Consider the following 22,847-nt stretch of genomic DNA (forward strand, 5'->3'; position numbering starts at 1 on the left):
TTATAGGTAACATTATAGGTGGAAAAATCTCTTAAATGATTTATCTTTGTCTCATTTGTTTTACATCACAGAAACCTGATATTTTAACAGGGGTGTGTAGACTTTTTATATTCACTGTATATCTTCTTTTTCTGGAGTTGTGCTTTAACTTCCTACACTTGAATCTGCAAAAGGCTTGTGCAAATACCCACCATACTTTGTCTGGGCTTGCATTCTGCTAGGTACTCTCCATGCCCCAATGTGACAGCTCTCAGACCTGGCAGTTGGCAATGGGGAACATGCATATGTGGTTCACACCTGAAAGTAACAGGGCTACAGAGTATTGGGGAAAGAAGGCGAGTAAAATATCGGAAGGTTGAAGGGGAGGAGGTGGCGTGAAGGAACTATTCCTGAGACAAACATAGGACTGCCTTTGCTGAATTCTTATACTAGTCACCTGGCTTTCACGTTGACTTTATGGGTGTGATACAGTGCAATAACCCAAACTGTATATACGATTAAGGACTTTGCATGGGATGTTCTCATTTTTATAATTATTACGTGTCCATGACTTCAAGTGTTAACCACCTCCCGTCCGGCCGTTGTATATAAATGGCTGGACGGTGGCAGTGCAGGGTCGGGTGGCCTTTTATAAACGGCCTCCCCACACCCTGCTTGTGCGCGTTCCCTGGGAGCACGCAGCACCGCGATCCGATGCCCGCTGTGTCCTCCGGACACAGTGGAACACCGATCGTCAGATAAGACCTCTGTGCGAGGTCCGGATCATGTGATCACTGATTGGCCAATCAGTGATCACATGCAGAGTAGTAAGCAAGATGTCACTTCTGACATCATTGCTTACTATGTGTGAAATCTGTGAATGATCACAGAGGTCACATGGTACAAGGCTATTCACAACAGCCTTCTACCATGTGACATGTTGTGACCAATCACAGCTCACTCAGTAGTTCTCAATGGCTGCAAGAATGCAGCTAGAGAGAAGGAGAAATGATTTGCTTTTACAGCCTTTATGGGTGTAAAAGCAATCAGTGTAAAAAAAAAAAAAAAAATCTTCATCACCCCCCACTAGTAGTACAGTGACACTGTACTGCTAGGGTGACAAGTATGTAAAAAAAAAAAAAACAAAACAAATAATAATATAAAAAAAAAAAACAATTGTAATTATAATTTTTTGTTATAAACTAATTTTGTGTTTTTTTGGGTTTTTTTTAACTAAAATGATAACGGGATAAATTTTGGCCAAGATTTATGATGAAATACTATTTATTTGCAAAATTTTATAAGAAAAACACGTTTTTTCAAAATTTTGGGACTTTTTCATTTACATAGCAAAAAAAATAAAAATCCCAGTGGTGAATAAATACCACCAAAATAAAGCGTTAGCTGTCTCAAAAAAATGCTAAAAAATTAATATGGTTACAGAGTTGCATGACCGCGCAATTGTTATTAAAAGTTTGATAGCGCTGAAAGCTGAAAATTGGCCTGGACAGGAAGGGGGGAAAAGTGTCTGGACTTGAAGTGGTTAATGTTAGAGGGTAAAAAAATATCCAGGAAGGTTTAATTTGCAGAATAATGTCTACAATGGAAGCCTCCATGTTTCTCTCATGAAGTTTACTTAAACTTGGGTTTTCTTTCTACAGTTTCGCTTTAAAAAGAGGAAATTTCATCACCAGTCTCCAGTACTGTCTTATGAGTCCCTGAATTAGATTTCATCTCTAAATTGGAACTTTTCTTGCCCCAAAAAAATTATAAGCAGATGATTAAATCCAGATTTGGGCTGCATGGCTGATCTTCCTGGACTCCCAGGAATTTCATAACTATCTTGGGGCAGCACAGTGGCTAAATGGGTAGCACTTCCGCCTGGCAGTACTAGGGTCCTTGGTTCAAATATTAACCATGGCACCACCTGCCTGGAATTTTCATGTTCTCCCTGTCCCTGCATGGGTTTCCTCCATGTACTCCGGTTTCCTCCCACACTCCAAAGACATGCTGGTAGGTTAATTGGATCCTGTCTAAATTGGCCCTAGTATATAAATGTGAGTTAGGGACCTTAGATTGTACACCCCTTGAGGATCAGGGACTGTCAATGTTCAATATATATGTAAAGCGCTGCTTAAATTGACAGCACTATACAAGTACCTGAAATAAATAAATCTTTTGTCATAAAGTAGAACTATAAGAAAAACCTTTTTTTCATTTTGGATAGGGTAAGGGAGGGTTATAAAAAACTGTCTGTTTTTTTGCCATCTGTGTCCCATTGGGGATATTTAAATTCACTTCCTGTTCTATAGCCAAAAGAGGAAGTGAGAACATCTCTCCAAATAAGGGAATTCCTTGGGGACCCTCAGGCCACCAAAACTAGTGTCCCTATTGGAAAATTTCCCCTCTATTACTTTTCTGTGAAAACCCATTATTTGGGATTTCTTTTACTTTTCACTTTCAATGATAATGGTAAACAAGGCAAATAGAGGTGCTGAATCTGCCTAACCGGGGCACAGACAGCAATAAAAACTGTTGGTTGTTCTAATTAATCTCCCACTCTATGCAAAGCTAAAAAAAAGTGCCATTTAGTTAAACATTATTAGATCTTTTTACCTTGTAGCTAACCATGGTGATGGCTGGGCAAAGGTCCCCAGTACCTACCCTTGCTTCCCTCTAGACCAAACCATACCTCTTTTCTCGTAACACCACCCCCTCCCCAAAAATTCTCCCATCTTGTCCAATCCCCTCAACTAAATCGTTCCTTCTCTTTCACCCCCTTCCTTATTTCTTCCCCACTCATACACTTCTTATATGTACCCTTTATACCATTATTCTTCATATGTACCACCCATATAGTTGATGGCACAGCTAACCTTAACGTCCGTTAGTCTAGGGCCCTTACTTCTTTATACTTTTCATTTTTGGGAGTTATTCTTGTCATGGTCGCCTGATCGCCACCCTCAACATGCGACAATCCCACGACCGCGACGTCCAATACGTCACGCCCGCAGCGTCAGACCCCAGACCTTCTCACCAAACTCATGACCAAAGGACCGGCCGATCTAGAACCACGGTGTGCCACACTCAGCTGCGCCCTGCACAACGATTGTCCAGCTAATGGTCTATAATCTGTACCTGCAGCCTGAATGCGCTTGTTCCTGGGTCAGGTTAATTACGCAACTAACCCTTCACTGCCACCACCTCCTTTTGTACAGAGAAAGAGGAAACTCTCTTTATCAATTAATACACTATAATGATTGAAATAATGGTCGGTACAACACGGTCCGCAGGCCGGTTATACAGAGATTAAAACAAACAGTAGCGTCTCTTCAAAGGCAGGAATTAGTGAATTGCAAGTAAGCGCTTAGAAACAGTTTAACACTTTCAGAAAGAAAGATTTATTACTAAAAGAGCCAAACAGGTGCAATAAAATATTTACAAAGAAGATGTAACTAAGATGTATATATATCTATACATGTACAGAAAACAGCATAGCAAAGCAAGAGATATCAGAGAGAGGTGAAAGGGTTAAAGTTACTTGCCAATTAAGCCTTAGCCGTAAGCAGATCCAAGTTTCAGAGCAAAGGGTCTCCCTAAGTTACGATGGGATGATAGGAGAACTTTTTAGCTTACCCTCAGGCCTACAGCCTGTGCTTTTTAAAGTCCCCCAGCAGGGGGGGGGGTGCCTTTGAGTAACTGGGAGGGATCTCAGGCGGACTCTGAATTAAAACCAATATCTTCATAATCCATGATATGAAACGCAGGGGACAAACTGACTTGAGGAACGTTCATTTAATTCTGTCACCTTAAGCTGTTAGGTTTTATGAGGTTACAATCTCTTCCAGTTCCTGGGAGAAGCTGCCTTATCTGGTTTATGATGTGTGAGCCTACACAGGTTCTTGGGTCAGTGCTTCCCAATTCTCTGAGGAACACTGGCCTTATCATGACTTAGGTGAGGAAGGCTACGCTTTCGCAGACTGCTCGGCACCGAACTAAGGATGCCTTAACCTGCTGTTGACCCATAACCAGCACACACACATCTGTCACTGTGCCTCTCAGGAAGGAGAATAAAGGATTGAGGAATACTTCTAATAAAAAAGGGGAACTCCGCGTCCAACTCTGATGAGCAAGTTTGCTACAATTCTCATTACCATACACTCTATATTGTACCTACCAACCCTCAGGCAGCATGACATGGCCATCCTGAATTGCAGGGGCCACACTGCATTAATGTGACATGTTGGAGACCCATGGCTCTTTATCTACTATTGTTGTACTATGTCTGTACAATGTACTACTCCTCTTGTTTACACTCTGTACCCCTTGTTTCTTTTCAACTGAAAATCAATAAAATTAGATTGAAAAATGAAATCAACATTTAAATGGACCAAAAGCCGCTTTTGTTTTTTGTGAATTCGAGAACATTTTGAAAGAGTTAAGTAATATTTTCAGATCACAATATTTCAATAAAATTGCTGCAGGAACATTTAAAGAAATTTGGCCTGCCCCTGCTGAACCAGCCAAATTTCAGTCCATGTATAGTTGGCTTCAGACTTTTGCTGAACTGCTATGGACTACCTGTAAACAAATTTGCATCCTGCAGTCTGTAAATTTGGAAGTTTGTTACAGAGTAGCACAGCTGTTTGTGAACATATATTGTGTGATGTCTGTATGTTCATTAAATACTTTACAATTCTTTTAGTTTGGAAGACTCCGAAGGAGCTAAAGAGAGAGGCGATGTACATGTATGGCAGGTGGGGTCAGCTCAGGCCACACCAGAGAGGCTTCATGGCTTGGGGGCAAAAACTGTACTACAAGCCAGCCTTGGGATTCATCATGGCTTGCTGCTCACTAGCGGTATGTATGCTCAGCTTCTGTGTACGATTCTATATCTTAAAAATATATCCAATATTTATTTCTATTACTTATGTATTTACTAGAGCATATTACACCTTTCCTTTTAAGGCCCATGCGCATTGGGCATTTTGACCATTTGCATCACATCCCAGAGTTATTGGGCACCTAGGAGGTACAGCTGCATAGCCCAGCCCTGCTGCCAGCAGCCTGTTAAAATCTATGATGGGCCAAATGTGTGGCAGCTTGACAAGGCTGCACTCTGTTTGCATTCAGGAATGTACACCCAGAAGGCAGGAATTTCTGCAGCCCTAAATGCGAGTACCACTCAGTACAATAAGAATAATAAAGTGCAGCGCTAAAAAATGAATAAAATGCAGCAAAATTATGATAGGATAAAATGTATAAGTCAATCAGATTGAACAGGTAGCATCCACGGTGCTCTCTAAAAAGATGAACAGTTCCAGAGCCTAATGCCTCAAATAGTAGCAATGCGCACTCACCAGAAACGCATGGATTATGCGCATGTAGGAATGATCCTCCTAGGTATTTAATCTGCCATGAGCCAGGTGGTGGGCATCCATCTAAGGGTTGGTCATCAGGCTTGGATATAGTGAGAGCTCCAACTCAGATCCAGAGATCCCCTTAAGGTCAGTCGGGTAATCCACTTGAATGATAATACTCCCTCCTCTGGATAGTAAAGGCACCTTCTCTCTTATAATACCTCCTGTTGTCACCTTCCTCTGGTCATCACTGTATAGATCCAGCAGAAGACAACAGGCAGATCAACCAGTGTGACTGATCTGCCTGTTGTCTTCTGCTGGATCTATACAGTGATGACCAGAGGAAGGTGACAACAGGAGTTTTATAAGAGAGAAGGTGCCTTTACTATCCAGAGGAGGGAGTATTATCATTCAAGTGGATTACCCGACTGACCGTAAGGGGATCTCTGGATCTGAGTTGGAGCTCTCACTATATCGAAGCCTGATGACCAACCCTTAGATGGATGCCCACCACCTGGCTCGTGGCAGATTAAATACCTAGGAGGATCATTCCTACATGCGCATAATCCATGCGTTTCTGGTGAGTGCGCATTGCTACTATTTGAGGCTTTAGGCTATGGAACTGTTCATCTTTTTAGAGAGCACCGTGGATGCTACCTGTTCAGTCTGATTGACTTATACATTTTATCCTATCATAATTTTGCTGCATTTTATTCATTTTTTAGCACTGCACTTTATTATTCTTATTGTTATTTCAAAGCTATTGTGGTTGCCTCAAGTGTTCTAGCTGCTATACGTATGCAAGAGCGCTCACTACATTTTGCTTTTTACCACTCAGTACAGTGTCCACCCTTCACATATTTCAGTCTGTCGTATATTTTGGTGACCCACAGAGCTTGCGCTGCACCTGTGGCACCCAAAAATGCTGGGCTAAACGCCCACTGTGCATGTAGCTAGCCTGAAATACAAAAGACATCTGCCATCACTGCTAGAGTGTCTGGTGTATACCTAGCTTGCCACACACACTCCAGTTTGATTGTACAATTTCCTTATGATAACTAGAGCATAGGGACCCACCTGGCATAATGTAAATTGACGGATTTGTTTAGGTAGGTCTTTGACCCACATAGCAGTTGGTAAACCTAAATGAGATTGTGCATTCACATTGCAACATTATGGCTATCTTTATGCAGAATGACTTTGGATCCTAAATCTATTTCTGCGTAGCCCTATCGCTTTAGCTAGAAGAAGATCATTAGCAGAAAAAGGATTATGCTTATTACAGCAAAAATCCTGCTCATCACAAACAGAAAATTTCCCAGCACACTTACCAGCTAGCCTGAAAAAAAACAAATTGTCCTAGTCTAAAAATTCACAATAAAAACAGAGGGTTTAGTTGCACACATTTTCAAATATATGTGAAAGCCGCAGTGCCCCACCAAGGCTCCTCTTTATACTGAGGTCCTATTTATTATTTATGTATTACAGGTACTTATTTAGCGTCATCAATTTACGCAGCGCTGTACATATCTATTTAACATTCACATCAGTCCCTAACCCTCAAGTGGTGTACAATCTAAGATCCCTAACTTACATCCATACATACACATACTAGGGACAATTTAGACTGGAGCCAATTATACTACCAACATGTCTTTGGAGTGTGGGAGGAAACCGGAGTACCCGGAAGAAACCCATGCAGGCACAGGGAGAACATGCAAACTCCAGGCAGGTGGTGCCATGGTTGGGATTTGAACCAACGACCCTAGTACTGCCAGGCAAAAGTGCTAACCACTGAGCCACTGTGCTGCCCAACTCTGTGCGGTCCTAACTCTCTACTTTTTTGAGAGTCTCCAAGTTGGAGCATGTATAGTAGTAGATAACTTAAGGGAAATCTTGCCTGGAGGGAGCCCCATCCTCTTAAAGTCACAGGGACACAGTAGACACCCAGCAGGAGCTGAATGTGTCCATGTCAAATCTAGCTGACAAGCTTTACAGAAGTGGCAACCACCCCAATCTATAACTAGCCTTTGCAGTATGGTGCACACGGAAGGGCTTTGCACATCACAAATGAGAAATTTTCCAGCGCACTTACCAGCTAGCCTGCAAAAACACCAAATTGACCCCGTCTAACAATTCATGTTAAAACCAAAGGGTTTAGTTGCACACATTTGCAAATATATGTGAAAGCTGCAGTGGCTTATCAAGGCTCCTCTGTACACTGTGGTCCTAAGCCTAATAGTTTTGGATCCTGCCTACCTGGTCTGAATGAAGGATTTCAGATGGCAGCACCAATGACAACTATCTTCAGCACAGGAACAAGTAGAATCTGGCCAGGGATAATTTTGCTCCAATATGGACCAAGATCGTCGGCACATCATAATCTCTTTATAAAAACGTACTTTTTTCAATGAATGTTGCAAATAATGCTTATATTTTTTTTAGATGACTCTGTCCTTAGTCATCATTTGCACATATTGAATAAATATATCAGGTGAAAAGGCCCACCACCTAACCTTCAGGCACAACAAATTACCGGGAAAGTATGGAGAGGATTAACATCATGATAAAAAACAAACCTATACAACCAGAAACTGAGGCATACTGAAAAACATAATGAAACCTACAAGAAATTCCAGACACGCCTCAGTTGGTTTTTTCTTTTTTTTTTTTTCCGGTTAAGGTGTGTCTGGAATTTGACGCTTCTTACTTAATTATAGATTCGGTTTGTTTTTTTTCTCTTCTATTATATAATATGTTAAAAAAAAAAAATTTTTGTTATTTGCTCACATTGCAATTCAACCAGAATATTTTCTGATCGTTATTGTTATATAGGTGGCATTCATTACTCTGTTCTGGTTATGCATCTGCTTGTTTTAGAGCATAGTGTTTTTTCTTCTTTTTTTTTTTTTCCTCCTGAAGGTTATCAGTTGTCTTGTTCACCTGCTGTATTTACTTTTATTTGTTTGCATATGTTGTATTTGCAATGACTGTGACGCTGGACATATGCTGATCGAGTTTTGATCAGCGTATGGGCTCCTCTACTTGACAGAACCTGACTGATTGTTTAATTGATCTGTCGAATGGGCATGTTAGATAACTTTCCATCCAGCCGATTGGCTGCAGCTGCTGATCAGTAGATTCTGAGGGAAGGGGGGGTTGTTAGGTTATTCCTCCATCCACCTCTTTTATGTGGATGGAAGAATCTGTTAACAAGCTTGTCCTAATCATGCAATAGTTAGTGGGAAATTTGCTGTGGAGCATTCTTCTGGCACAAAAGCTGGTGAGCATATGTTCAATGCCTCAGAAGAAGGCCCACCTCCTTGTCACCGGTGGCAGCGGGTTGATCAGCCTGCTCATGTACAGAAAATGACGGGATTGATGCACAATAGATTGTTCTGCATTCTGACACATTTTTTGGGACATTTAGGCCTCATTCACACAACCAAAGAGGCCATTGTGCAGCAAGTACCTTGCAGAAACCTGTAGTCTGTGCAAAGCAATGAAAAGCTGACAGCAGTCACAGCTGCCCATCCCTGTTTGGAAGTAATCACACAGGGAGTAATACCTGCTGTTAAGTGTTACTAAAGTGTCTTTTTTTTTTTTTTTTTTAATTGAAATAAAAAAACATGTTGCACTCACCAGAGCGGCCCTGATCCTCCTCCTTCTTGGTCCCCTGCTGGCGATCTTGGCTCCTCATATGTCCCCATAGCAAGCTGCTTGCTATGGGGGCACACGGTCTCTGTTCACGTTCCATAGACACACACAGTGGGATTGGCCTCGCCCCCACCACTTCCCCGTCACTGCATTTGATTAACAGCTGAATCCTGTGGACTAGATATAAAGCTTTAGACTAGATTAGTGACACTATACAAGCTTTGTATGCGCTAAAATACAAGCATTATTTTTCTGCTACAATATTTTTGATTAGGTATATTAACCTGAAGTTTTCTAGCTGCATTGTTTAAAACATTAATTTTTCAAACTACATAGCATGCTAACTTTATATGATCCATCTAACCCATTTGTTTTATTTAGATGGGGAAGTTTTTAGCTATGGAAAGCAGCCATGGAAGGAGAATTCACCAGAAGTGCCCTACAGCACTCCATTGTTAGAGAAGACATTGTGTGGTCAGCACGTAATATGTGTTGCTGCTGGAAGTTATCACTGTGGAGCTGTAACAGACAATGGAATGGTGTTTATGTGGGGCGAAAACACCGCTGGACAATGTGCAATTGCCATCTGCCCATCAATATCAGAGCCTATGCCAGTCACTATAACTGATCAGGAATGTACCCCTCCTCTGTGGGTACGGGTTGTACAGCTGTCCTGTGGGGAAGAACATACTCTTGCCTTGTCTGTCAGTAGGGAGATCTGGGCCTGGGGTAGTGGCTGCCAGCTTGGATTAATAACCTCAACCTTCCCTGTGACCAGACCTCAAAAAGTGGAACATCTTTCAGGCCGGAGAGTTCTTCAGGTAGTGTGCGGGGCATTTCACAGCTTGGCTCTGGTGCAATGCCCTCTTGCCCAAGATGTAAAGAATGTGCCAGAGAGATGCAACCATTGCAGAGAACTGTTAATCACAATGACGGAGAAAGAAGACCATGTCATTATTTCTGATGCCCACTGCTGTCCATTAGGAGTAATGTTGGCAGAATCCCACCCTGACAAAAGAACTAGTCTGTCTTCCTTGAGCTCTGCACCTAAAGGAACAGAACCTAGTTTATGCTCTTTGGAGATGCAGGATGGCAGTAAACGTAGTCCAAAACTCTCAGAGTCTGAAACCGAGATTGGCACTGATGTAGCCAGTATTTGTGAAAGTGATGTTGATGTGACTTTCGACAAGCAACTATGTGAAAGCACTTTACTGTCTAACACTGAACCAGCTAATGTGGAATCCTCTCCAAACAATACCACTTCAGAGTATGCACGGGTAAGATTTTTTTTACAGGATAATTGGCCTTTTGTTATGTTGTACCATGATGTATTATTTTTTTTTATCAAGCTGAAAATCATGGAATTATTTAAGTTTTTATATATTGTATATGGCCATGGTTATCCCTGTCCATCATATGTTAACACAAATGCTAGAAAACAATGCAAATATCTAATCAAAGACTGTCCCCATACAAATGACGAAATTAGTTAATATGTGAAGTTAAATATTAAAACCTTTTTTAACACAATAAGGAAAATGGAATTTAGCTGGAAAAAGCCAGGCGATACACGGATGAAAATCCAGCCGGTTCGGCAAAGATTGGCTGAATTTTTATCCATATATGGGCAGGGTATGGGAAGGGAGGCTGTACAGAAGTCAATCTATTGGTCATTTTCTGTACAACCGTCCTGTTGGATTTTCCTTGCTTGATTAGCGCTGCCGGCTAATGAAGATCAGTGTATTGTGACAGTGGGGAAGTCTCCCTGCTGTCAGAATACAATAGCTCAGCAGGGAGGATTCCCCCATCTACATAGAGTATGTGGACGGGGAATCAAGTCAGTTTTTTTTTTTTTTTCTTTTTTTTTTTTTTGTTCAACATTCAAAATGACTCATCTATGTGCTGCCTAAATGACCAGATAAGGTGAAAGTCCTCAGATATCGTTAGGCACATTATCAAGGACCTCCACCAAGCACAATGGAATGGAGAGAGCAAGAGACAGGTGAATTCCCTCCAAAAGGTCCATTTTAGCCATATATATTTTATATTTTGAATTTATTTTTATGCTATTGAGATTACAAGTAATAGATGATGGAAAGAAACTGTATTGCATATATTGTACAAGCAGCTTTTAATAGATAGGGAATTTCCACACCAGCACCTCTAAATAAATAGAATGCCGGTACTTTAGGTTAAATAATAAAAGTGCATATCATGATGGCATTTCAGCTTGTTTTATTTTCAACACAAATGACAGCTGCATAATGCTGGTACCATTGAAAGATTACCCATTCTGTTTTAACTCTTATGTATTGTAAAATTCCAACTGCTGAAAGTGCAACTGTGTCTAAGACAGTAGAGGTGTCCTTGGAAAGAAGCTTGGTGTTTTGGAGCCAAAGGTTACCCAGGACAACTGTGGTGCCTCCCTGATGGGTGACAGTATTTAGGGCTGATTCATGCTGTAACATGGTGCAGGAAGCTGTGTTGCATGCACGTTTCCTGCACTGTATTCAAAGCAAACTGGGTGTACAATCTGCTGCGTTTGTCAGTATAATCCTAACAATTCCCCAAATGCAGATCACAAACAGTGCTTTTGGTCGCACCAAATCACGTGGTACAGCAGTACCATGTGATCTGATGCAATGCGTTTTTCAGGTGGATTTCAGCACATTCAGATGAATGGACTGAAAATCGCACTGCTTTGAGACGCATAGGAATCACACAGGAGGGCCGACTATGTTCCTGTGATTCAGCCCTTTTATAGCGCTGTCATTCACAGGCCGCTGATGGGGAGGAAAGAAGAGCATATCAGGGAGATAAGACAAAACACTATCCTTGTAAACTTGTGTGTCTCCATGGCAGCAAAGATTGTCCTGTCATCTCTCCTGCTTTTCTTTTCTCCCTCTCTAATCTCCCAGTCTGTGTCATTCAGGGATGTTCAATTTATATAGCACTTCCATCCAATTGCTTCCACACAGTGCACTACAGTCCCAGAACCTCCCCCCTGCCTGCTATGTCTCCCAGGCTCCGCTTGCCCATCTGCAGACCTGCGACCATCTCAGCGGGTGCCAGTGGGTAGAGGGAAGGGACCCCGGAAGTTATGTTATGATGTCACTTCTGGGTCCCTGGTGACAGATTGTGCACTTCATTACATTCAGTGGAGTACATGGGAGACATCCAGGGTCTTTTAGAGAACCTGTCACCAAAAATCATCACATAGGGGAATTTTTGTCTGCTATGTGATGAAAAAAAGAATAAGTTAATCAAAAAACTGTAACAAATTAAAGTTACAGTTAAAGCACGTAACCAGCCCCCCCACCAAAAACATTTGAGGGCATCCACCACAACATATACATGCATACAAACATAAAAGCACATACCGGGGCACTTGCGCATGAAAACGTTGATTGCAATACACAGGTCACATATCGCACCAAGCCCCCTCCGTAACTCTAAACTGATGACCTATAAGGGGCTTTGAAGTGTTGCCTAGAGAAAATATAGGGTACTGAGGTTTGTCGCCATTTCACGAGCGTACGCAAATTTTAAGGTTTCACAAGTTGGATATATATTTACTTGGTGTAATCTCTTCTTTTATATTTTAACAAAAAAATGGGTAATTTATTGCTTTTTGGTGCCTTAAAATTCACTTACGTGGTATTTTTACTGAAATTATGCATTTCCTATACCTTTTGCGGTAATATCTTGTGACAAAAAAAATGGAAACAACTACTATTTTATTCTCTAAGGTCTCTACTTTCAAAAAATATATTATATTTGGGGGTTTTATGTACTCATCAGGCCTAAAGTGATTTTTCTAAAAGTGTGCAAAAAATGCAAAAAGGGCTCTGGCAGCAAAAGGGATAAAGTATAAGCCCAACACTCCCTTTTCCTGAGGAGCAGCCAATCTGTGCTCCATTACAATGCAAGGTCTCTCCCCTCCCTGCTAGTCCCCAGTCGCGGTGCTGGAGGCAGGGAGGGGAGGAGGAGATAAACAGTCCAATGTTAAAAATATTAAAGTATTGATAAAACCAGGACCCTGCATCCACTACAGTATATCTGGTCTCCCACAGTACACACAACATGGAAATACAATTATTTTAGTAAATATAAGCTGCTAAATACTTTTTATCATCAGCAGTTAGAGCAGTCCTGTGACTTCTATCAGTGTCCAGCAGAGAGCATGTTAAAGCTTGTAGGAGGAGTTTTCATTCTGCTCTAGGAGATTGCAGAACCCCTGACCTCTGTCTGGACAGCGCTGATTGGCCCTGTGCTGATCACATGCACTCCAAGATAAAAAAAAAAAACTTCTAGCAATACACACAAAACTGAGCATGTGCAGAGTGTCTCCACATGATATGTTTTATCGGGAGATGAGAGGAAACACTGGAAGAAGGGAAGGATCAGAGAAGTCAGTATCAAACAGGATTTTTACACAGTGCAGAGGATTAACCCCTTAGGTTCCACAGTGAGTATAACAATTATGCTTTAATGCATATACAGACTGATTTTACTGTTGTGGGTTTAGTAACACTTTAAACATTTAAGTCGTCATAAAGCCCCTTTTTGATTTTTTTAAAACCCCCAGACATTCCTAAAAGAACCTCCAGATTTAAATACGGTTTTGGTTAAAAAAAAAAAAAAAAAAAAATTATCAGGACAAGTAGATTATGAGGAACAAGTAGATTTGGACACCGATTTAGTCCTTGAACAAGTAGTTTTTTCAAAAGTTTCCACACCCTTGGTCATTCCTGTTGCTGCTTACCCCATCAGCAACAGTAAATCTTTAAGCTGTCAGCTGATTGATCACTTCAGAGTCACTAGAGGCCAATCAGGACTTAATTCTCTGACTAATGTTTTACTTTAAAGTGACACTAAACTTTTTTTTTTTTTTTTTTTGTTCTTTAAATAACAAACAGGTCTATACTTACCTGCTCTGTGCAGTGATTTTTGCACAGATCAGCCCTGATCCTCTTCTTTCTGGGTCCCTGCCCTTGCTTCTGGCTCCTCCCCCCTCAAGCAGTGCCCCACAGGGAAAGCTGCTCGCCCTGGGTGCACCGCTGCTTGCTTGTCCCTGAGCTTCTGCTCAATGGGTTTTCACTTCTGTCTCAGCCAGTGAGGAGGAAGAATTCCCAGACAGCAGAGGCTTTCACTGGGAGGTGCTGGGGGGATGCTGCACACAGAAGATGTTTTACCTTCACACATAGAATACATGAAGGTCACTTCTGACATCATTGCTTACTACGTGTGAAATCTGTGAATGATCACAGAGGTCACATGGTACAAGGCTATTCACAACAGTCTTGTACCATGTGACAAGCTGTGACCAATCACAGCTCACTCAGTAGTTCTCAGTGGCTACAAGAATGCAGACAGAGAGAAAGAGAAATGATTGCTTTTACATCCTATATGGGTGTAAAAGCAATCGGTGTTAAAAAAAAAAAAAAAAAAAAAAATCTTCACCCCCAAAAGTAGTACAGTGTCACCATGGTAGGGTGACAGTATGACCAATCACAGCTCACACGGTAGTATTGAAAAAATACTACAGGAATGCAGCCAGAGAGGAGATATGATTGCTTTTACAGCCTTTATGGGTGTAAAAGCAATTGGTGTAAAAAAAAAAAAATCTTCATCATGCCACACAAGTAGTACAGTGTCACCATGGTGACAGTATGTAAAAAAAAAACATGATATAAAAATGTAAAAAAAAGTTTAAAGATTATAATGTTTGGCTATAAACTAATTTTGGGTTGTTTTTTTTTTTTTTTTGCTAAAAAGATAACGGAATAAATTTTGGCCAAAATGTATGATGAAATATTATTTATTTGCTAAATTTTATAAGAAAAACACTTTTTTAAATTTTTGGAATTTTTCATTTACATTGCAAAAAAATAAAAATCTCAGTGGTGAATAAATACCACCAAAATAAAGCTTTATCTGTCTCAAAAAAAGGCTAAAAAATTCATATGGGTACAGTGTTGCATGACCGCGCAATTGTCATTCAAAGTGTGGTAGCACTGAAAGCTGAAAATTGACCTGGACAGGAAGGGGGTAAAAGTGTCCAAATTTGAAGTGGTTAATAGGACATGCCATGTCCAAAGAAACCTAGTTCAAAGAAGGTTTAATGCAACCTCTGAATTGTCATGTGTTCTGCTCTTTTTAAGCCAGGCAAAAAAAGCTTTCCCATGCAGTCAGGTTGTGCCCACACTGCACAGGACTGCTTCTTTTGTCTAGGGGTCAGGAGAAAGCTTATACTCATCCAATCCTTTGTTCCACCGGAAAATGGCGTTCCCCCACAGTCCAACGGTGGACTATTCCTGGTCTATATAGCCTGCTGCAGCCGCAGGGACTGGTCTTGTGCTAGCAGGATTGGAGGAATAGTTAAGTATAAGTCCTCTCTCCTTTCCCCTAGACAAAAACAAGCAGTTAACCTGTGCAATGATGGCACAGGTTGTGATGCAGCTTTCAAACACATGGGCATGGCGTGAGCCTTTAAATAAATCAGCAAATTCTCATTCTTTTCTTTAGAGTCACCCACAGCATTACCTTTAAATCATGTACATACAATATATACGTCTTTATTTTTGTGCAGTTTCCATTTTCCTCTTTTAGCATTTTGAACGTTTCATTCAAAACAGACGTCCTATAATCAGTGTTTAGTTATTCATGCAGCTTTTAATGCAGTGATGTTTTTGTCTGTCCATTGAAAAAAAAAGTTTTATACATGTTAGCACCAGCATAATTTACAGCCGTTTCATTTATCATGACCCATTCATACTGGTTCCTGCTCTAGAGGACCCTACAACTAAATGACCTTTACCCCGTTTTTATCAAGGGCTTTCACATGAGTGTGTACTGTAGGAGGAAAGCTTTTACCTACCACGTGTGTTGGGTGTGTGGATGAAAATCGAAACGTTAGGGGAAAATTTTGAAGCAGTGGATAATATACATCTGCTGTGCAAATTGTGGAAATTCAACCCATTGCAAAATCACAGGGCTATCAAGTAAGGCATTGTGCCGAATAATTTTGCTTGGCAGCCTGGGTGGTATCTGCTGTATAAGAAAAGGCATTCCCAGAGTAGAGACACCTTTCTATTTAAGTGGTATATATTCTCTTATTAGAAACCAGCTTAGTATGAAGGATCAACTAAAAGGGGTTTTCAGACAAAAACAAAGCCTGACAATATCATTCAGATACAAAAAGAAATCCTTTTGTGAATTGACTGGCAAGCTCTAATTGTCTTGCTAAAAGTTGATTTTAATTGGTAAACAAATTCCATAAGCGTATTGACTTTTCTAGCCAGTGCTCCAGTGTTTGGCTGTAAGCACAGATGGCTTGGGGCAAATTTCCATGAGTACCAAAGTTCCTAGTAATTCCCATCCCCAAAGGAACAAGACAAAAACTCACTAAAGCAATCCTAATTTTCTAAAATTCAATGCAATATTAGTGGTTTGAAGCATTTGTCAGATTACAAACCCCATCTGATGGATCACTCCATTGGACTTCCGGAGGTTAAAGTGGAAGACCACACAAAACTTTGTTTTGGTTTCTTTTTGGTAGAGAGGTAAAGGATTAGAACCTCTGTCAGGTTTTACTGCTGTCTGGAGCTCCATTAGAGATATTCCTTCTCACTTTGTTCCAGTTATGATTGCACCAGACAGAAAGGGAAAATATCCAGCAGAGATATAGAAAGCAATAGAAAATGCATTTCGGAATATTTACAGTAGGGGAAGGCTAAGGCCCCCTGTAGACATTGTATTGCTATCAGTGCCCTGTCTGCAGATATTCCCTTTTTTTTTTTTTTTTTTTTTTTTTTGTCCCTGTGATAGTAAGCAAGAGAATATCTCTATATTGTTGCCCTGGATTACTATTTTCTGTTTTATGACTTCATCATATTCTTTCTCTTGATCTAGGCCCAGGATGGTATGCTGCAAGAATTAAGTGACTGTTTTCTCACTCCTGCTACTACTACAACATCAGCCCTCAACAGCCTCGTAGTGTCCTGTGCCTCTGCTGTGGGCTTTCGAGTGGTGGCCACATGTGAAGCTGGGGCTCTGTCACTCAAGAAGGTGATGAACTTTTATTCTGGAACTCTAGGGGATGCTGAGGCTCAGTCTGCTATTATCTCTGCTACACAGGAAGCGTTGAAGGACAGCAGAGAAGAACAAGTAAAACTGGAGTCCATGCAAGGCAAGAAAAGCTCCAGTTTGGTGGATATACGAGAGGAGGAAGCAGAAGCCGGAAACAGAAGACTTTCTCTTCCAGGGCTGCTGTCTCAAGGTAATCCTTATATTGTAACATGTCAAAGTTCCTAGGCTTGATATACAATACTTATATTATTATGTCACATTGGATACATTATTTCAGGTAGCATTACATTTGTGTATTAATTAAGCTCATTTAAAAAAAAAAGAACCTGATTCAGCATTTGATTTTAGTATCCCCTAGGCTTCTTAGAAAGGCTGGGAGAGCACGGATGAGAACAGTTGCACTGACCCCTACTAATAGTGGAGAGGCGGATGTATTACTGCCCTGTCTAAGGACTGAAGTTTGGAGTTGGGGAAGAGGCAAAGAGGGTCAACTGGGACATGGGGATGTCCTGCCAAGGTAAATACAACTTTATAATATACAGGTATTTTTTTTTCATTTTTATATGACAAATATATTTCACAGGCCTTTACCATTTACACTGACCCATCTATATTTCTTTTTGCTGCCAGCCGAGTTTAATATGTCCACTTGCTGCCATAAAGACACACACAGGGGCCAGTTTGGTTGGAAGCCAGACACACACAGGAGCCAGCTACTGATATTCTGGGTGCCTTTAAGCTGACCATAGATAAATCTAATATCACCTGGTTCAGCAGGAGCTGGCCAAGATTTGATCCATTTATGGGCAGGCTGGTTGTACTGAAATTGATCCATCGATCAACTTCAGTACAACCAACCTGTTGAATTTTTTGCATGCAACCACTGCTGGTGGCTATGGCCGCCAGCAGTGAGCTTTGTGTTCTGCCAGCCAGGAAGGCTGCCCACAATCAGTGTTTGTGGGGGAATCGAACAGTTTACTTTCCTCCCAATGGCAGTGGAAGGAAAGAAAATTGTATCATCTTTAGCCGCTTTAGGAAAGAAATATGGGGGCTGCCATTGACTTGATTGTAAATGATGGTGTCTATCCTTTCAGTGCTAATGTATTGTGCTTTCTTAGCAGCTGACACTGCAGAGTCACACCCATTAGAAATTATGACTTTATTAAGAGTTCAAACAACCGTTTTTCAGAAACAAGACCCTCCTAATCCTCTTTTATTGAACTGTATTGTTGCTGTATTGTCTCCCTTCATATCCTGTGGCACTGTGTGTTCTGTTGGCGCCGGATAAATCCTGTAAAATAATGATCATGTTTTTATAAAGAGGTCATCATTGCCAGCCCCTGTATTTCTTTCTTGACATATTTTATTTAGATTATTGGTAGTTTGCGTGGAGGCATGTTGTATATGAGACTATCATTGTGATGGGTGCATGAAGCACGTGAAGAAAGACTGGTATAGGTTCATGGTAGAAGAGATTTTTTTCGCATGCAAAATTTAAACCTGTTCAGCTAAATCATGCTAAGGATAGGGGGTCCCTCACAGGACCTGATTTTATTTTTTCTTTAGTTTTGAGGTTAATGTTTAAGGCACTTTTAAATAGATGTAAACACACAATAGAATAAAGTTCCCCTTTTTTGTTTTCCTGTACTGAATTTTTTATTTTTACTGTAATTTAAATGTCCTGCATTATTTTTTAATAAGCTGCAGCATTGTTCTGGGTTTGTGTGTATTCATAGTAACAATAATGTCCCTAAGTAAAACCACAACCACACTATGAATCAATAATGCACGTACCACCTTCTAGTAAGGGGAAATTACAATTCCCTATGTATTCTTACTGAGATGTAAAAACATATTTCTTTGAGATGTTGGGATTCTCATTACTGGATAATTAAAACTTGTGATCAAACATATTTTTAGGATGCTGCGTCTAGAGTTTATAATATATAACATACAATACAAAGTCAAACAATAAAGGTAAAATAAAATAATGCATGTTCTTGTCTTTCATTACTGGGTACTGAGGGGTTTATCTCAATTTCTTAAATCACAAAAAAAAAAACATTGAGGCCTCATGACTATTGACCTTTAATGTGGTTATGGGCCCCAGTTGTGTTTTTTTTTTTATTGTTATAAACCGCTGCGGGAGCTCCTAAATTTATTGCACTTTAGTGTAATTGATGTACTTTTTTACAGGCTACAACCATTATGTGTTCGCAGTATGGATGGCAAGGAGGTGGTGCAGCTTGCAGCTGGAAGTCACCATTCTATTGCCCTTACAGCAAGATCTCAGGTAATATTCTATATTTTTAGAAGTTATTCATGTCTATATTTAGCAAAATTACACATCTTTTGCGCTATCCATATTCATTGCACATTTTACTATAGCAGGTTTATATTTAAATCTGAACACCAGGTACAGATTTGAATCTAACGTTTCTAAATCAATGCTACTACCCCAAGGCTCTTGTGGAAATGAATCTTTTACTTTACTTAAAGGCTTTGTTTAGGGGTAATACATCGACCTAGAAAATGTATAATGTCTACATCTCCTCCTATAACCTCTTTTGATGAGTATGAAGAAACTCTTAGTGATGTAACCCTACATACTATGGGCTTTCATCTCTGCTGTAATTGACAAGTTGACAGTATTTTCAAGCAGTTGATTCCAGACCTGCACTTATGAATCCTACCACAACTTGTTTGCCCCAAAGTCTGGAGGTGCATGTAGTTTGCCAGCAAAGAGCTCTGTTGCTAGCCTGAATCTGACCATATATTGCTCAAGATTTTTTAAATTTCAGTTTCAAAGGAGACAAGTGGAAAATTGTCATCTGAACAGTGACTACATCCACTTAGATATATAGTTTCCTCTATTCTTGCTGTTTAGCGTGGATTTAAGTAATGTATTGATTACTCTCATTCAGCCTGTGGGGCCAAATGAGAAAAATTTTAAAGCAGCCCATAGAGGGGTCACTTTTCTTTCCTTCCACCACGAGTGGAAGGAAAGAAACTCGCTCTATTTCCCCCATCAACACAGTCAGTGCTGATAGGGGAATGCCTCCTGCAGAGTTATTGTGTTCTACAGGCGAATGAGGCTTGGGGAGCTTTCAACAAACACTACCATCCCTTTGCTTGCTGTGGTTCCAACAGAGAGAATGCCATAAAGCATCATGAAAATTTGATGAAACGCTTGAAATTATTATATGAAAAAGCATTTAATTTAGTAGATATCCAAGAAGGAGAAATGGGGGGGCACATTTGCAGTTAGGTACTTTTATAGGCAGACCAACCATCATACAAATCTGCTGAAACTGCAGGTATCAGAAACTGAACTTATCATTTTTGTGGGCATCTTTACTGAACTTATTCTGAAAGTGTTTGACAATGATAAGACATTTTAGAGAAGATTTTAAACTTGCTGTGATAAGAACAGACTACTGTCCATGTATAATGGTTGCACATGCTTTTATGAATGTCAGAGATATGCATTGATATATTTTACTCATTTATTTATTTTAAACATTTTCTGTAGCACTTTACAGAATGCACTAAGCATACAAATCCGTGAATGTCCTCAAAGGAGATTATGGTCTTATAACTTACCACAGCCATGAATATACACACCCTAGGAATGGTTCTCATTGGCTTGTGGGTGGAAACTGAAACCCTTGGAGAAAGCTCACACACAAACCAGGAGAGCAGACAAACACCCTCTATAGTGAAATTGGACATACGTTCCCATTGTTGCAAGACAGGAGTGCTGCCCTTTTAGCCAATTTTATTTGCATTTAGGATTGATTTATACTAGACGCAGTTCAGCATGTTTTTTTTTCTGCATACAAAATGCATGAACAGTGTTTAATATGAATTCCAATGGTCCTAGTTCACACCAGTGCAGTGCATTCCAGTGCAGGCAGCAAAAGTAGAACATGTTGCATTTTTTCTGTATATGGGTGAAACTCAAAAAATTTGAATATCGTGCAAAAGTTCATTTATTTCAGTAATGCAACTTAAAAGGTGAAACTAATATATGAGACTCATTAAATGCGAAGCAAGATAGTTCAAGCCGTGATTTGTCATAATTGTGATGATTATGGCTTGCAGCTCATGAAAACCCCAAATCCACAATCTCAGAAAATGAGAATATTGTGAAAAGGTGCAATATTCTAGGCTCAAAGTGTCCCACTCTAATCAGCTAATTAAGCCATAACACCTGCAAAGGGTTCCTGAGCCTTTAAATCATCTCTCAGTCTGGTTCAGTAGGAATCACAATCATGGGAAAGACTGCTGACCTGACAGTTGTGCAGGAAACCATCACTGACACCCTCCATAAGGAGGGAAAGCCTCAAAAGGTAATTGTGAAAGAAGTTGGATGTTCCCAAAGTGCTGTATCAAAGCACATTAATAGAAAGTTATGTGGAAGGGAAAAGTGTGGAAGAAAAAGGTGCACAAGCAGCAGGGATGACCGCAGCCTGGAGAGAATTGTCAGGAAAAGGCCATTCAAAAGCGTTGGGGAATTTCACAAGGAGTGGACTGAGGCTGGAGTCAGTGCATCAAGAGCTACCACACACAGACAGATCCTGGACATGGGCTTCAAATGTCGTATTCCTCTTGTCAAGCCGCTCCTGAACAACAAACAACGTCAGAAGTGTCTTACCTGGGCTAAAGAAAAACAGACCTGGTCTGTTGCTCAGTGGTCCAAAGTCCTCTTTTCTGATGAGAGCAACTTTTGCATGTCATTTGGAAACCAAGGACCCAGAGTATGGAGGAAGAATGGAGAGGCACACACTGCAAGATGCTTGAAGTCCAGTGTGAAGTTTCCACAGTCTGTGTTGATTTGGGGAGCCATGTCATCTGCTGTTGTTGGTCCACTGTGCTTCATTAAGTCCAGGGTCAATGCAGCCGTCTACCAGGAGTTTTTGGAGCACTTCATGCTTCCTTCCGCAGACGAGCTTCATGGGGATGCTGACTTCATTTTCCAGCAGGACTTGGCAGTTGCCCACACTGCCAAAAGCACCAAAACCTGGTTCAATGACCGTGGGATTACTGTGCTTGATTGGCCAGCAAACTCGCCTGACCTGAACCCCATAGAGAATCTATGGGGCATTGCCAAGAGAAAGATGAGAGACATGAGACCGAACAATGCAGAAGAGCTGAAGGCCGCTATTGAAGCATCCTGGTCTTCCATAACACCTCAGCAGTGCCACAGGCTGATAGCTTCTATGCCACGCCGCATTGAGGCAGTAATTGCTGCAAAAGGGGCCCAAACCAAGTTCTGAGTACATATGCATGCTTATACTAGTCAGAGGTCTGATATTGATCTATGTACAATCCTTGTTTTATTGATTGCATGTAATATTCAAATTTTCTGAGATTGTGGATTTGGGGTTTTCATGAGCTGTAAGCCATAATCATCACAATTATGACAAATCACGGCTTGAACTATCTTGCTTTGCATGTAATGAGTCTAACTCATTTATTAGTTTCACCTTTTAAGTTGCATTACTGAAATAAATGAACCTTTGCACGATATTCTAATTTTTCGAGTTTCACCTGTAGAACGTATCTCGAAAGAGACAAAACACATCGAAACACACGTCCTTAATTAGGATGAAGAAAAAAGTGTAAAAAACGCACCAGCGCACATACAAAATACACATGCAGAAACACATACGGAACACAGGAATTGTGGCGTAAACTGACCCTCAAGCAATTATCAGTTTGTGTATGCCTAAGTCTTATTCTGTTTTCCACTTTGAA

At 40.6% G+C, this 22,847-nt stretch overlaps 1 protein-coding gene across 1 annotated transcript in view; it reads left to right on the forward strand.

Annotated features, from left to right (window-relative positions):
* The window catches only part of ALS2 (alsin Rho guanine nucleotide exchange factor ALS2), a 112,903-nt gene that overhangs the window by 29,883 nt on the left and 60,173 nt on the right, over positions 1-22,847 (forward strand). The window contains exons 3-7 of the mRNA XM_089670526.1: positions 4,685-4,839; positions 9,378-10,273; positions 16,911-17,277; positions 17,436-17,604; positions 19,284-19,380. Coding sequence (XP_089526652.1) covers positions 4,685-4,839; positions 9,378-10,273; positions 16,911-17,277; positions 17,436-17,604; positions 19,284-19,380 — 1,684 coding nt within the window. The remainder of the gene's footprint in view (positions 1-4,684; positions 4,840-9,377; positions 10,274-16,910; positions 17,278-17,435; positions 17,605-19,283; positions 19,381-22,847) is intronic.

The sequence above is a fragment of the Staurois parvus genome, unplaced genomic scaffold (genome assembly GCF_062004578.1).
Source record: "Staurois parvus isolate SC_StPar_1 unplaced genomic scaffold, SC_StPar_1.0 ptg000011l, whole genome shotgun sequence".
Taxonomy (NCBI): domain Eukaryota; kingdom Metazoa; phylum Chordata; class Amphibia; order Anura; family Ranidae; genus Staurois; species Staurois parvus.